General features: G+C 38.1%; 1 protein-coding gene across 1 annotated transcript in view; it reads left to right on the top strand.

Annotated features, from left to right (window-relative positions):
- The first annotated feature begins 1,024 nt into the window (after positions 1-1,024).
- Positions 1,025-17,614, top strand: part of ABCA13 (ATP binding cassette subfamily A member 13) — a 519,839-nt gene continuing 503,249 nt past the window's right edge. Inside the window, exon 1 of the mRNA XM_036739641.1 lies at positions 1,025-1,096. Within this exon, the coding sequence (XP_036595536.1) occupies positions 1,025-1,096 (72 nt within the window). The remainder of the gene's footprint in view (positions 1,097-17,614) is intronic.

Raw genomic sequence — 17,614 nt, forward strand, 5'->3', positions numbered from 1 at the left:
TGTTATGAGTAGGGATGCATACACTTCCAAGCTGGGTGAACACGAGCTAGTCGTTTCATCAATTTGAGTGTAATTTTCCTCATCTTGAAATGGAAGTGTTAATACTTTCATTGACCACTTCACGGTGTTGTGAAGGAAGGGCTTTGTGACTCTTAAATTGATATATCCACAAGACTATTTATTATGAGATAGGTTATCCAGGCACTTTTCTTACAATTGGTAATTACTCTTGTACAAAAATATAATTGCAGAGTCAGACTAGACCTTGGGGGTTAACTAGTCCAATCCCTTCATTTTATACATGAGAAAATTGATGGCCAGAGAAGAAAAGTTACTTCCCAGGTCATACAGATAGTGGGTGCCAGAGCTGGGACTTGAACCCTTGTCTTCTGCCTCTTACATCCTTGCTTGTTCCTGTAAATGTCCTCTACAGGGATGGGAAAAATGGTAAATTAATGTAACAAGTAATATTTCTGGAGGAAGAAGCAAGAGCTCCATCTCCTTGTGGAAAAAAAAGGAAAAGAAAAAAGGTAAAGAAAAAGAGAAAAAGTAAATACTGTGTACCATCATCCTTTGTTACACGCTTCAGTTGTGTTTGTTCCTAAAAAGTCTAGGCAAGTTCTGTATATGTGCCATGGAATGGAAATGCCCTGAAGGCGGCATCATGTAACCCATCCTCTCCTTGTTCATCTTACTGAATGAACGGCTAGTGAAAACAAGATTTCCCAGTGAAGGCAGCACCAGAAGGAGAAACTTGATCCCAGCTTTTCCCTGTCGTCAGAAATATTTCTTGCATCATTTTGCTGCTGTTCAGTTATTTCAGTTGTGTCCAACTCTTTGTAACCCCATTTGGGGTTTTCTTGGCAAAAACACTAGAGTGGTTTGCCATATCCTTCTCCATCTTGCATCACTACCTTTTGTTAAAATTGACTAATAGCTAGGCATCCCTTTCCTTCAGTCAGGTGGACAGAAGCAAGAACACTTTAAATACTACTTCCCAAGTGGGAGGGGGAAATTGGCTGACATGGGGGGTCAGTCTCTTCACCAGTTTCAGGCTCTGTTCTGGAAGAATTGGCTTTGTCGTCTGAGACAACCGGTGAGTTGTTTTTGTAACTGTTTTGCAAAGTCTCTTGTGTATTGTCTACTGAAGGAGTACCTGTCCCTGTCCAGCTTTTTTGCTTCAGAGATTTAGAATTGTCATATGGCAGAGGGCAAGGACTGTTTTTTTGTCTTACTCTGTTCCCCCAATGATTAGCATAGTGTCCTACCCATAACAAATGCCTAGTAAATGTTTGCTGACTGACTGAATAAATGCATTTTATGCTTTTCCATGCTTTAGCTCATGGAAGGCCTGATAATTTGCTAATCTAGATTTGGAATATTTTAGTTCTTGTAACTAGCACTAAGACCTGAGAATTGCAGAAAATGTTTAATAATTAAAAATCACTAGAAAGATATAACAACCTTATATATTTGGGCCATTCCCTAGAGCTGATGTTTTGGATTCTTGAGGGTAGATACTGGATTGCTTGTCATTGGATTTAAAGAGCAAGTACAGCAAGTATTAAAAGATAAATGACACAAAATGACCAACATATTATGTTTATACAGAGCTGGTAGCATATTTGTTTGGCGAGTAAGACTTAAAAGGCTATTCATTTCACTACACAGACAGAAAGAAAATCTACCTGCCTACATGGTTCCATTTAAAATTCTTTGGAGATAATTCATGTCTTTTTGGTCCTTAGAGTTCTAAAAGGATTCAAAATATTTACCTTTTTATGATTAATATTATATATAAATAAAAATGATTTGCTACATTATTGATATAATCTGTTTTTATGTCTCTGAAAGTAAAATTTTGCTACAATATTTGCTTCCAAATACAGTATTTTGCTTATACGCAATATTTGTATGTGTATTAATTCAAATCTCATTGGCTTGAAACTTTGTAGACTTTATCAGTCCAGAATGTCTTATATCTGCAGAGGAACTATGGTCATTTAAAGAAATATTCTATTCCTGTATTCTTCAAGCATCACTGAGTTTTCAGGTTTATTACTGATGCACACACACGCACACACACATGCACACACACACACACACACACACACACACACACACACACACACACAAGATCAATTTATTTTCCAAAGCAAGTTATTTTGATCCTACTTCTCATCCTACTCCCAGCTGGATGGGAAGGGGAGCAGGATCAAAATAACTTGCTTTGGAAAATAAATTGATCTCAAGTAGTTGGCATAAATCTTAGTCTGATACATTTGAATGTCTTAAAAATGATACGCAAATGGCCCAAGAAATTAAGAATGAGCAAAGTGAGACTTAAATAATCTTCTCCTACTGGCAGGCAGTGGATGAATGGTATCTTTTTTGAAAGTTAATTTTTAAGTCAGTTTTTTGGAACTTGAAATACATTTTTCCCATAAAAACATTATAAATGGTGGTAAGGTTCCTAGGCCAGCTAATCAAATCTTCTGTATTCCACAGGTTACCTAAATTATTTCACTAAGAATACTAAGCCGAATTTTGAGTCCTTGAAGCAAATGTAGTTAAGGAGAGCAGAGTAGGTGGAACATGAAGAAGAGTAGGAGAAGGGTGAAATTTACTTTGGTGTAGGTTTGTCTACATGTACAACACAGAAAAGGACAAAAATGGTCTTTGGCATCTTCTCAGCTTCACTTTTGTGTCTGATTTTTCAGTCTCCTCCATGGCCCACATTGTGACAAGTCACCCATACCTGTCCTGTATGCCACAGTGTTCCGTGGTCCATACTTACCCACCTATCTCTTCCAAAAGAGGTTTTCGTTCCCTCAGGGAAGATTTTCACCTTGGTGTTAGGAGTAAAGCCATCTGATAGAAGTGATTTATACTAAGGAATGAATGACTTAGGAATAAGGAATAAATAAATGTTTATTGATTGACTGACTTCAATTTCCTTAGAGGTATTTGCATTTAAAAAAGATGATTAACTTAAAATGAATGTTTAATTGATGGCATTTCCGGTAGCATAACTGTTTGAAATATAGAAATTCAGAGGGCAGGAAAGATATTTTGGGGCAGGTTGGCCACCTACAGGCACATCAGCCATCGCCAGATACTTGAACTTGGGTTAGCTTCTCTAAATTGTCCTTCCTTTCTCATACCTTCTTCCCTTCCTCCGCTTTTGAATTCATAGGGTCACTAAAATGTTCAAGTTTTTTCACCCTAGCTGCCATGACAGAGATAGGGGATTCACTCACATACTGCTGAGACTGGGGAGATTGGATGGGGAGAATGGAAATTCTGGGGCCAATCATATATATGTACTGCTAATTGTAAATAAGGATTTTAGACTCAAGTTATGCCTAAAGATTACCTTGTTTCATATATATTCTTTCCCCAATTAAACTGTATACTCAGTGTTTCTAGGGATAGTGACTCGAATCCCCTATATGTGCCCCATATGGTACTGTACACATAGCACATGCTTAACAAATGACTGCAAATTGCTTGCCCCTATTATTGTATGAACTATATGGCTATCTTGAAAGGACATTTCAAATCTTTATAAATGCAGTATTTTAGTACTTTTGTAATTTTAAGTCTTATTCTCTTAAAACAAATCTGACTTGTATGCCATCCTGTTGGGTAAACGTTAAGTAGAGAAGTCAGGCATGAAATTGAGTGTGAGGAAGAATACCCTACCTTCATAGGCCACAAATTTAATGTGTTTGTGCACAACGATGGAATGAAAATAATAAGATGATAAAATTAAAACTAGGAGGGGACTCAGTGCTCATCTAGTCCCATTATTTCATTTTATAGAGACTGAAACTGAGGCCTGGGGGAAAACAGTGACTTGTCTAATTGCTTAGATAGGGAGTAGAAGGACAGAAATTTGAACTTAAATCCTTTGGTTCCTCTCACTAATGATCTCCAAATTCTATATTCTGATTCACTCTAAATCCAGACTTTTCTCCACTCATGTTCCCCCTCTTCTGTACTGAGATTCATCATTACAGGTAAAATCTTTTGAAAACAAACACTTTCAAAATGAATACTCTTACTGCATCCTCTTTAGACAGGTCATAGGGCTGCATACAAGAGCTTGCTTTTGGCATTTCACTGACTGAATCCACTTGGATAAGATTCAAAAGAAACTCATCTTGAATTCTACTTTATGGTTAATTGTATTACAATTAGATTCCATCCCATAATGGAACTCTTCCAAGGCATGAACCATGTATTTTTGAAAATATCTCATAAACGAAGTGAATTGAAATAGTTTACCCCCTTGAAGTTACGTCACTCTAAAGTGCACATGTGTCTAAAACTGGGAGTTGCAGTTAAGCTCACCAGTCTATAGTTTGCTGATTCCATTTCTTCTCTTATTTGAAAATTGGGACATTTGTCCTTTTCTTGTGCTTTTATACTTCTCATCTCAAAGCTTAATGACAGTGTCTAAACGATCACATCTACTGTATCTTTCAGTAATTGGGTAAGTAGTTCTCTGGGCCTGGTGAGCCCAACTCTTCGAGGGCTGCTAGTGCTCCCTAACAATTTCCCTGCTTTATCTTTTGCATCAACTTCCTATTAATCATTTTTGGACTGTTCTATTCAATCCAAAGATTAAAGAGTAAAATTATGCAACTCTCCCTTTTCTCCTTTGGACATTCTTATCATTACACACAACCACAACTGCCATTCTATCCTTTTTTTTTCTATCCTTTCCTTGGTCCTATTCTTTTTTCTCTCATATAGTTAAAACCCATTTTGAAAAAAAAATATTATCCTTAGAATCTTCCAGCATTAGCTTATTTTGAGCTGTAGTGCTATTGACATTCCTCTTACAGGACCAGCCATTCTTTTATATTTATTCTCCCTTACTTGCTCTTGCTTCTGTCTAATGTGCATTTCTTTGAGAAATTTTCATTGGTTGATAATTCCCCTGTGCACCAATCAGTCAATAACCATTTATTAAGAGTTTTACTATGTGCCAAGCATTGAGTTAGGTGATAAGAATACAAAGACAAAAAAAAATGAAGTAATTTTTGCTTTTAATGAGTTTACATTGTATTGGGTGAGACAACATCTACATAGATAAGCATATTCAAAATTAATATTTAAGTTATATATAAGGTAATTAAGGAGGGAGGGCACTAGCAAATGGTAAGGTGGAGGCAGGGGTTCAGCAAATGCCACATGTGAAAAGTGGTTCTTGAGCTGTGTTTAGAAAGAAGTAAAGATTTTATGAGGTGGAGGTAAGGAGGGAGTGCATTTCAGGCATGGGGGACGACTAGTGCAAAAGCATGGTACAATGATGGGAAATGGAGAAAGAAACGGAGAACAGGCTAATGTGGTTGGACTCTAATGTGTGGGAATGAAAGTAATATGCAATGAAGGTAGAAAGATAGCTTGGAGTAAGCTTGGGTGAACTTGGGGTAAGGTTGTGAAGGGGTTCAAAAGCCCCAAAGAGGAGTTCATATTTTATTCTATAAGCAATAGGGAGTCACTGAAATTTATTGAAGAGGGGAGGAACAGTCAGATTTGTGCTTAAGGGAAATCAATTTATTAGTTATATGAATGATGGATTAGAGTGGGGAGAGACAAGGGGCAGGGAGATCAATTAGGAAGCCACTGCAATAGTCCAGGTGAAAAGTATGAAGGGATGGAAGTAAGTGGTGGTTGTGGGAAGTGAGAGAAGTCAGATATAAGAGATATTGTGGAGGTAGAAATAGTCATATTTAGCAACTAATTGGATATATTGGGTGGGGGAGAGTGAGAAGTTGAGCATTTTGTATGTTTGTATCAAGATACAAACCTGGGATTCTTGAAGAATGGCGCTGCACTGGCAGAAATAAGGAAGTTTGGAAGAGGAATGAGCTTTCAGGGAAAAGATTCTGTTCTGTTCTGGCCATGTTGAGTATGTGATTATCTCCCGGATAAGTCCTTGGAAATATCAAATAGATAATTCATGGTAAGGGACTGGAGTCCAGAGAGAGATGGGGGCTGAATATATAGATCTGGGAGCCATGTGCATAGACACAGTAATTAATCTTATGGGGGCTAATGAGGTCACCATTCATACTCTTTAAACAATACTCCTTTTTGTCCTCATTGAAAAGATTTTTTTTTCTCATTTCTTGTGGACTGCCTTCCTACTTAGAATTTTAGTTCACAAGATCCTATCTTTGCTTTTTCTGAACCCATTAAAATCGATTCTCCCCAAAGCCAAGATGTGTGCCAGACTGTGCCTGGCTTTCTCCATCTTCTCTGTCTCTGATTCTAACATGGAGTGATCACGGCTCCTCAAGATTTTCATCATTTGTTTTTCAGCTAACAGTTTCACTTTATTCATCATAATCAGGTCCAGAATATCTGTTTTCCTGATCAACTCCTTTATCTTTGGGGGGTGGGTGGTGGGTGGAGAAGACATTATTGTTAAGGAAGTCAGGAAATGATTACGACACCTCAGAAATAGCTACAGCTTAAATCTGGATATTTGAGCTATACCATGCCCCTGTGCCAGGCTTGTCATCTGTGTTCTGAATTCCTCATTCAGCTCTTCCTTTTGTCCAGGTGGGCAAATGAACTCCAGGTCTTGGAAAATGAGGCAACAGTGTTTTGTTTTGTTTTTTTAAAATGTAAACATTTTCTTGATCTATAGGAGAAAATCTTTAGAGTAGTTTGGAAAAGGACATACAAAAATACCTCAGTTTACATTGTAGATTAGTTCTAGAAAAGTCTTACATTTATATTGCAGGTCAAAGTAGTATGACATAATAGAAAGATTACTAGCTTTGGAGCTAAATGATATGGATTTGAAGCTTAGCTCTGAAGCATATTAGTTATAATTTGTGGACAAATCACTTAGGATCAAAAGTTGCAAGGGATGTTTGAGATCTTACCTAATACCTTTATTTTAGAGTTTAGGAAATGGGTCCAGAGAGGTTGTGAGTTGCCCAGGATCACATAGGTAGTGAATAACAGAATTCTGGCTGCAGTTTCAATACTTTTAACATAGCACTATGCTGCCTCTTACCCCTTACTTTCTTCATACATAAAATGAAGATGATAATATTTGAAGTGTGAACCTTACAGGGTTGAAGTGAGGAAAGTCCTCCATAAACCTTAACTCTGAGTTACTGTTGCATTATCTTCCAAGAGTCCTGTGCTTATAGAAAGCACTGAGTACCGACTGATCAATCATTTTCAATTAATTTACATAATAATAGTATCGGAAAAGCCCTGGCTTCGTTTTCCATTTATATTCGGTTGTTCTAATGTTTTTTTCTTTAGGGTCTTTTCCCACTAGCCTCTTGATCAAGAATACTTAATCATGTTTTGTAAAAAGGAACTATTTCTATCTATACTCCACCAACTTCTCCCTCTCCCCCTTCTAGCCTCCAGCAAGCACCCATTTTGCAAAATAGTTATTCTGTTTTCTGCATTGTTCAGTCGTTCAATTGTGTCCAACCTTTCATGACTCCATGGACCATCCTGTCGTTGGGATTTTCTCAGTAAAGATACTGTAGTGGTTTGCCATTTCTTTCACTACTGCATTGAATACTTTAAAAATAGCTAACAATTTGTTTTTGTTTTCGTTTCAAAAACAAACTGCCGGGGCAGCTAGGTGGTGCAGTGGTTATAGCACTGGTGCTGGAATCATGAAGACTTGAGTTCAAATGTGATCCCAGATACTTAGCTGTGTGACCTGGGGCAAGTCACTTCACCCCAACGGCCTCCAAAAACAAAGTCCCAAGCTTCCAAATTTTCTTTCAATAGGCTAAGATAGGTGCAGAGAAAAGGCGCAAAGGAAAAGCTGGCTTCCTCCTATATTATGTTGGCAATACTGCTATCATGGGGGATTTCTTTAAAAAAGACAGTTCTGTTCCAAACTTAGTAACTACCAATTAACATTCAAATAAAACACAAAAGGATTTTGGTGTCAGGAAGAGCTGGGCTCAAGTTCTGTCTCTGGAACATAGAGGCTACATGACCCTGGGCAATCACTTCCCTTTTCAATGCCCCAGGCAAGTATCTAAGACTGCCAAGTCCAGGGAAGTTGCTCATCATCATCAGGGAAGAATATTTAGACCTGATAGTTCCCCACACTAACGAAATCACGATTCTGGACTTAAAAAAAAAGTGATTATAAATAAAATCCTAAAGTCCAAGTTGTCTACAGTTTGTTTGACAAAATACTAATATCCTATTTGCATCCGTATCTCTTTCCCCTTGTTTCTCTTTTATTTTTTTGTGGATTTATTTTGCTGTGGGTAATTATAGTCAATAACAATCGATATTTATTATTCTGGGTCTAGTGCTCTGGCCGCTTCCCCACCCAGCTCCTCAGACACAGACTAGCTGTGAAATCCTGACCAAGCCTCTGTCTGCCTCAGTTTCCCCCTACATCAAATGAAGATAATAGTACCTACCTCCCAGGGTTGTTGTCAGGATCAAATCAGATAATTAAAGTACTTTGCTAGCCTTAAAGTGCTATATAAATGCTCGCTATCATTACTCTTGCTGTTGTGGTTATCATTAACAGGGATTTGATTTGAGGCTTCCTGACTTCATGTCCGTAGTCCTAATGACTATACCACACGACATGCCAACATACTCATTCCATTATGTTCAGAAACGATTTCTTGGACATGTGGGTTGTTTCCAGTATTCTGCTCTTGCAGGCAATGCTGCCATGGATATTGCTGTACAATATGGTTCCCCGCCCCCCCCTCCCCACTTTTCATAACATCCTTAGGTATAATTCTAATAATAGTATTTCTAGCTCAAAGGATATGAGCCACTTCATAGCTTTCATTATAGAATGCCATCTTGCTTTCCAAAAGATTACACCAATTTCCAACTCCACCAATAGTTTAATAGTGTTCTGGTTTCTCCATAGCTGCATGGGGGGTATTTCAAGATTGTCAAAAGGTTAGGGGTCTAAAGAATTCATCCATTGCTGCATCTGTGTGTATTTTCTGTGTCCAAAATTGTCTCTCCTTTTCCCAAGAGGCTTTTATTACTTACTTTTAGCACAGGTTTGTTCATAGGGGTGCCCTTGGGTCACTCTTGTATAGTTATTCATGTTGGGTCCAGGAAGGTTGAGGTTTTTCAATTACACAAACCTTTCAAAGCCCTTGCCGCAGAAGTAACTCCAGAGACGCGAAGCAAGCGTGACCTCTGGCCATATTATTTTATGAGAATATTGGAGGCGGAGAGCTGTTTGTTTGGGAACCAGCTCAGACAGGTGTGCGCATTTATTTTGTCAATCCTAAACTCCAGTGTGCTTTGGGCTGACTCTGGCTTGGGATTTTCCACTCTCTGTACCCCTTCTCTGTGCAGAGATACTTCCTGAATGTTTTTGCTAGTGGATAACGATAGCTCACATTTATGTAACACTTTGCATACCTTCTCTTATTTGATCCTTTCTACAACCCTATGAGGTAGTAGCTATTCTTATCACCCTCATTTTGCACATGAGGAAGCTGAAGCTCATTCAGTCACATAGCTAGTACCTGATCAATCAATTCACAAGAATTTATTAAGTGCCTACCATATACCAGGCACTCTGCTTGGCATTTGAGAAAGAAAATTCTAAATAAAGAGTCCCTGTCCTCGGGGAGCTAAGATGTTATAGAAGGGACAACACCAACAAAAAATAAGCATATGAAATATATATGCATATATGCGCATATATGTATATAAACATACATACACAAATACACATAAACATATATACATACAATTCATATATGCATGCATACATATAACACACATGCATATGGACTTACAATACACATACACACATGTACATATGTACATGCACTTGCATATATGTACATACATATACACATATACACACACATATATGGTAATTCTGGTCATGGGAGGTGCTAGCCACTGGGTGGAGAGGATCAGGAGAAGCATCACATAGGAGTTTGTGTTTTAGTTGAGTTTGAAGGAAACTAGTGATTTTAAGGGGAAAAGTTAAAAAAGTGTTTCTCAGGCATGGGAATGGAGACAGGAGATGGAATGCCATGTATGAAGCCCAGCAAGAAGGCCAGTTCTGTTGGCCTGAGGAGTGCATGAAGGGGAGTAGTGTGTAAAAAGGCTGGAAAAGTAGGTTGGAGTCAGATTTTGAAGACTTTTAAATGATAAACAGAAGAGTTTGTATACAATAAGGAGGCACTCAGCTTTGTTGAGCATGTGAGGGACATGGTCAAAATTGTTCTTTAAGAATATCACTTTGCTAGCTGTGTGGAGGATGACTTGAACAGCGCAGAGTTATTCACGATGAGTGGTGATGAGGGCCTGATTTAAGATGGTGCATGTGAGTGCAAAGGGGAAAAAGTGCACTAAATGTCTGAGGTAGGATTTGGACCCAAGTCTTCCTGGCTCCAAGGCTAGTACTCCAGCTAGTATATCATGCTGCCTCTGAGATGCTTGAGTCTTATTACAACTTTAGGGTGGTTTAGAGTCCCACTGAAGGTGAACAGCACCCCAACAGGCTTTAATAGGTTTCTTCTAGATCTTGTTTTTCCAGCTCTTTTATCCACTGGGGCTAAAAGAGAAATTCAATCAATAAATATTTTTAGCACTTACTGTGTGCCAGGGGTTGTGTTAGGTACTTGGGATATAAATATAAAAGTGAGAGGTTTTGCCCTCAGGAGTTTACATTAAAAAAAAAAAGATCCTCATGTCCCCAGCTATTAGGTAACAATGCATTTGGGTAGGGGAAGTGTCTGGGGGCAGTGTCAGTGATGGGTACAACTCAACTTTCAATTTCTGCCTTCAGTTACAATATGTGTTAGATTTCATGCTTTACAGGTATACATTTTAAAAAGTCATTAGATGCTTTCTTTATCATTTGTTAAACTCTTCTAGGTTTCTGTCTCAGGCTGTCTCTTTTTCTTCCTCTCAATCCACTCTACCCCCAATTCCCCAATTAAGTTGCCCCACAGCTGAAGAAATGGGACTCTGCTTGCAAGCAGGGTATTGCAATGAGAGCAGGATACTTGCTCCATCAGAAAACTACAGACCATTTTTCTGTTCACACTCAGAGGGGTTTTTTTAATTTGCTTTAATGCAACCTTTGCTTGATCATGCCAACATGGGTGGCTACTGGCAGTTGGAATACTGTCAAGAAGTCATATTTGCAGAATGGTTTTCTATGTCTTTTCTTTAATACAAAATTCTTTCTAAGGAAAGACAAAAAGAACAGGAGGGTGGAAATGCTTAGGGCTTGACAGTACTGTCCAACTTGAACACGCTTGGCTTAACTTCAATGTCAAGATCAATGAGCCAAACGGCCTTTGTGAGTTAGTCAATGAACGTATGACATCAGAGGAGAATAAGATTATGTATAATTTTCAGTTGAGCATTTTATTATTTCTCTGAGATCTTAAATTTCTTATATTTGTGAGATTCCCTGTCATCAGCCTATTCCAGTTAACACCTTTAAAAGTAACTTCTTTTAGGGAACACCTTGCCATAGTATGATGCATTGTTCAATGGAGAAACACTTTGTCACTACCTTATAGAATTGTGATCTAAATCCATCTTTTCCCCAATCCCTCCTCCCCACCCCCAAACCCCCTCAGACTTTTTAATTTTTATTTATATTGGCTGGGATTGGTGGTATGAATGCATCCCTTTCTATGGTATATCTTTAACTAAGAACTCAGGTTGGTCATCTTGGTTTAAATATATCCTTAAAAATTTTTTAGGTATTGGATCTGAATTAATGACTCCAGAATGTTCTGGATTACACCACTACAATATTGTAAATTCCAGGAGGGCATCAACTGTGGACTATAGAACTTAGAGATGGAAGGAGCATTAGACATACTTTGGTCCTAACTCCTCATTTTACAGAGGAGGAAACAGAATTCTAGATTGAGGAAGTGAATTAAGTCAATAATTCTCAAAGTGTGGTTCAGGAGCCATTGGGGGTTCCTGAAGAACATTCAAGGGGGCTGCAAGATCAGAACTATTTTCATAATAATGCTATGATGTTTTAATTTTGAATATGGCCAATATCAATAGATATAACCCATATAAACAAAAACTCCTCAGCAATTTTTAGAAGTATAAAGGAGTCCTGAGACCAAAGACTTTGAGAACACCTAATTTAGGGTCTTTCATATAGTACATAAGAGACGGGAAGGGAAAATACATTTCTTGAGAAACTACTAAGTGTCAGGTGCTGTGCTAAATGCTTTACAAATAATAGCTCACTTCCCCTCATAACAACTCGGTGATGGAGGTGCTGTTATGATCCCCATTTTATAGTTAAAGAAGGCATTAAATGATTTCCCTAAGACCACAAAGCTAGTAAATGCCTGAGGCTTGATATGAACTCATTTGCCTGACTTCAGGCCCAGTACTCTTTCTACTGTACATGTCTTAAAATTCCACATCTAGTTCAACTTTCCATCCAAAGTAGCATTGACCTATAAAGGGATTCCTTTGTTCTAGGATATATGGAACCATTCCCTTGGCCTCTTACTCAAGACCTTGCCCCCGAAGGAAGCAAAGGAGGAAAAAGATGTCTGTTCGTCGAGCACTAGAGCCTCATGAGGGAATAGATCTAGATAGAGGCTTCCCTTCCATTTTATATTCCAGAAGAACAGCTCTGAAATAGCCCCCCCCCCAAAAGGTGTTTTGTGCTGATACTTATGAGTTTTCACGGGGACGCCATTTCAATATAAAAAGTGATTCTTTACTTCAGAGATTACGACCCAATAGAAAGGGCATGGTTCTTGGAGTCAGGAGACATGGTTCAGATCCCTGCCCTGATACTTACTCAACACAAAACGATGGTCAATTCTTCTTCCTGAAGAAGCCTCTGTTTCTTCATGTGTAAGATTGGGTTGATAATACTTCTACTAACTATCCCATAGGGTTGGGTATGAGGATCAAATGAAATAATGTACACAAGATGCTTGGAAATGGCCATTTTCCCCCCTCTTCCTCTTTTTTTCTTCTCTTTTCCTTCTCTTCGTCTTCCTCTCCTTTCCTCCCTCTCCTCTTCTTTCCATTTCCTTTTCTCCTTCTTTCTCTCTCCTCTCCCTCTCCTCCTCTCTTTTCCTTCTTCCTTTCCCCTTTCCTTTTCCTTTCCTTCTCCAAAGAAGCTAGCTAGGTGGTCCAGTGGATAGAGCACTGGATCTGGGGTCAGAAATACCCGAGTTCAAATCCAGTCTCGGATACTTACTAATTCTATGACCCTGGGCAAGTCACTTGATGCCAATTTGCCTCAGTTTCCTGATCTGTATTTCTGATGGCTGTTGTAAGGATCAAATGAGATAATATTTGTAAAGTTATTTGCAAACCTTAAAGTGCTAGATAATTGATATTTATTATTATTGTTATATAAAATTGTATTATATTGTAGCTACATGCATGGGGTCATGGTTGCTCTGAGAGTCTAATGCAGCCATTTTGTTTCTACAAGACATGTGAGTGTCCCCTCTAGCTTCATAGAGATCAGCCATGCTCCATCATGTCATATGGGTGATGTTAACCTTAGACCTCGTTTGATTGATTTATGAAGTTTTTTTTTTAAAACATGGCACATAACTTCTCTGAGTCTTAGTTTACTCATATGTAAAATGGGATAATAACACCTTACAGGGTTGTTATGGGCAAATTGCCTCATCAATCTTAGTGCACTGAGTAAAATGAATTCCATTTTCCATCTTCCTTTTAAGAACTGACAGCCCAATCTGGTACAACCTTTACAACAACTAAACAACATTGAAAAGGAGCATTGTCAAGTAGAATTTGCTGTGAGATTTTGTGTATATTCCTCCAGGATGAGTGTGGTGTTTAGTTCTTTAAACTATTGTTTAATAGTAGAGTCTGGCTAATATGTAAAAATCAACAAAAAGGGGAAGGAAATAGAAGAATCCCATGTTTCTAATTTGTACAGAAAGGAATTTATGTAATACCCCATAGCACAGAATTCACTGTAGCAAAGCAACCACCAATTCAGTGCTTTCATGGGGAATATACTGGTTATATATATCCACTCAGGTAGAAAGAAAAACAGTGGGCCTCTACTATCCTCAGAAGAGAAATACAGCCATAGCCACAGCCACAGCCATATACCTCTCCCCGCCACCACCCCGCACCCTCACTCACTCACAGAAAGGCTTACGTCCTTGGAAAGGGTTATGTCCTTGGAAATAACTAGAAAATGAAGGTAACTAGTGGACTGTCTTGCAAGATCCAACATCAGAACCAGAATCTTGAACTTTTCATTTAGAAGGTCCAGCTTGAAGCCTTCAGTGTCCCTAGGTAGTACAATGCCCACTGTAATTGTGATCTTCAACTCATTTCAGCTTGGTTTTTTATTGATTCTTTGTTTGAGTCCTTTGTGCAAGCAATTCCATTCTTTTTGGATGTAGTATTGAACAACAAAGGCCTCCTAATACTTCTGGGAAAGTCCCGTTTCCTGAGATCTTGCTTCCTTGTGGTCTCTTGTTTTCCCAAGGAAACACAATTGAATTTCAGTTTCTGCAAAAGTGTATGTATCAAAGGACAAAGGTAATAGACTAATTATATGTTTCGCTTTAACTTCCATGATATACTAAACTTATTCCAATGTTTTCTTCTTCCCTTCACCAAGGAGATCTTGTGACAGGTTCCTCCCTTGGAAAAGTCCCTTGTTATCCCCAATTCACTTATTTATTTGGCACCAAAGCACTTTATAGCTTGTGGTTTTCAGTTGAAATAAAAACCACCCATAGCAGAAGAAACCACCAGGATTCACATGCTTCTGTTTGAGCTTGGACTCGATTTTTTTTAAACTACTAATGAAGTGGAACATTCTTTCAGCAATTTCAAAATCATTTGTTACTACACAAAGCTCAGTTCTTTTCTGTGCTTTATGACTCCAACAAGATATGACTTGAAGGGGTATTGAGAATACTCTCCCAGTATGCCTGACACCACACTGAGATTCTTTTCTTTGGGGTTAACCTGCCCTCTCTAGTTATTCATTTGAGCTCTGAAACAACCCTTGTCAGGGTAGGCGCTATACAGGGATTACTATTTCCATTTAACAAATGAAGAATTTGAGACTGTAAGAAATTGTGACTTATCCACAGTCACATAGCTAGTAAATGTCAGGGGCAGGATTTATGACCTATGTCTGATTCTGATTCTAAATCCAGGTCTATTTCTAATATGCTAGTAATAACCTCAGAATAGGTAGAAGCTTCTTAGCTTTCCTTTCTCTGTCACAAGAAATGAAGAAAGAGTTTATTTCAGAAAAAATATTATATTTGCATGACTACATTTACAGTATAAATTTTCTTATATCCAATCAGGTCTATGCTCTGGCTAAAGGCATTTCTATATTAATTAGATTCATAAGGTTTTGCTCTAATATCACTTTACTCATATACAGTAAGTTTGGAGCTCTGACTGAAGGCCTTCCCATATTCATTATATTTATAGGGTTTTTCTCCTGTATTAATTCTCTCTTGAGCAGCAAGAGCTATTAAGGTATGAGAGTACTGGGCATATTGGAGTGATGGACAGGAGGGTGCAAAGATAAGAAGTAGGAGAGTTACAGGAACCAAAGTTTGCCTAATTCATAGTTGTGCTGGGCCTGACTGTGGATGAGAGTGAAGGAGCGAAGGATGAGGAAGAAAAAATTATGTTGGATACGGAAAGTAATCGGGGGAAAAAACTCAAACCATTTAATCTGGATAGGATGTAGAACTCTGGTGTAAGATTCAGGGATAAAGATGAGATGACACATGAGTACAGTGGAGAGAAAGGAAAAACAATGCTATACAAAAATTAGATGAGAAGGGGAACATCCCTGATGGGCCTCTGCAGAGAAATATTTTTACGAAAAAAATCAGTTCACACACATGTAATCGGCAGCGATACAGGAGCACTGTGAGCTCTAGATGCAGCTTTCCAATATGAAGCCATCTCAAAGCCTACTCTCTGCCCTTTCCAGAAAGTGTAGCAATTGGCCTTTAGCTTCAAATGAGTTTTCTGACATCACTGAAGTTTTCTTTTCATTTGGAGAATTCCAGAGGAATCATTAATTCAAAAACATGTATAAGTTTTATTAAAAAATAAAAATTCCATTTGTAATAGAGATTTTTCATCAATTTACTAAGTTGAAGGACATAAATGTCTTTAATTTTAGTATAGTTATTTATAAATTTTAACTTCGGTGTTGACAGAATGCTTCCAAAAAGATTAAGTGGTCTCTCCTTCTACCAGTATCAAGCTATCTTAATAAAAAGTGCACATCTTATTTCATATTCCTATATTTTCCTTTAACCCTATGTCCAACCCCAAGTCTTTTTGCCTACCAGTAGTGAATTATGTACAAGGAATGAACAAAATAGCTTACAAAATACATTTCTATTCTCCAGGTTCTATGACCTTTTTTTGTTCTATTTTGATCTCAGACTTAAAGTAATCCTCGGCAGGATTTTCTAAGCTATCAAAGAGTGTGATATTGGGTTTCAACACATTGTCCGAGAACTTTTTATATTGTTGGATTTTCTGGCACAGGATATACTTCCTTATGAATGACTTCAAAGGAACAATTTCCTTTCTCCTCTAATTATAGTAGAGATTTCCCACCAGCTTTATCTTTATGATTTCAGGTCACATACAGGCAGACGATGAGATGTAGAACTGATTGGTTGACTTTAGAAGTGTTTCTATTCAGAAGAGACATGAGAAAATTGGAAGAGGTGAAAAATGGCCAATGTTCTTCTAAGAGTAAAGAAGCTGAAAACATCAGGAGGTCCGCTCAGGTTCAAAACATCAGAGCCTGAAATAATCATGTTTTCACTTGAATCTGATAGAGAAGGTTGCTTATGCCCAGACTCCTGGGTTCTTGTTTGCTCTTCTTTTCACCTACTAATTAACTTTTCTTCTGGAAAAACGTCAGATGAGAATAAACATGGAACATGCCCAGGAAGCGTGGAAGTATGGAAATAGCCCCATGGTATTGTGTAGACAGTGATTTGTGTAGACATGTATAAGAATGGTGTTTTGTTACCTTCAACTACACCAGCCATCTATTAAGTGCCTGTTAGGTGTAGAGGCATTGAACTAGGCAATGGGAAATGGGGGAGGGGTGAAATAAGATTGAAGAAAACATGATTCCTACTTTCAGCTAGGTTCCACTCTAGTGGAAGAGTACATTACATACAAATTTAATTATGAAATAAAATGATAAATGATAAGAGGTGCTGTGTGAAGTCTGAGTGGAAGAGAATAAGATTCCTGGAGAAGTGGCATTTGGACATGCTCTTACAGAGTGGGGAGAATTTTAATAGACAGTCAATCAAGAAACATTTATTAAATTCCTATTGGCCACTTTGCTGTTAACTGGGGTTTCAAAAACAGAAATGAAACAGACTCTGCCCTTGAGGAACTTATGTCCCACAGGGGAAGATAGCATGGACAAATGTGCATCAGTACATATGAAATGGATACAAGATGTGTGCAAGGTAATTTATTGTTTTTTTTTTTTGAGGGGAGGAAGATATTAGCAACTGGAGAAGGCAGGAAAGTCTTCATGTAGAAGGCGGTGCTCGAACTGAGCTTTGTTGAAGGAAAC

Source organism: Trichosurus vulpecula, chromosome 9 (genome assembly GCF_011100635.1).
Source record: "Trichosurus vulpecula isolate mTriVul1 chromosome 9, mTriVul1.pri, whole genome shotgun sequence".
Classification (NCBI taxonomy): domain Eukaryota; kingdom Metazoa; phylum Chordata; class Mammalia; order Diprotodontia; family Phalangeridae; genus Trichosurus; species Trichosurus vulpecula.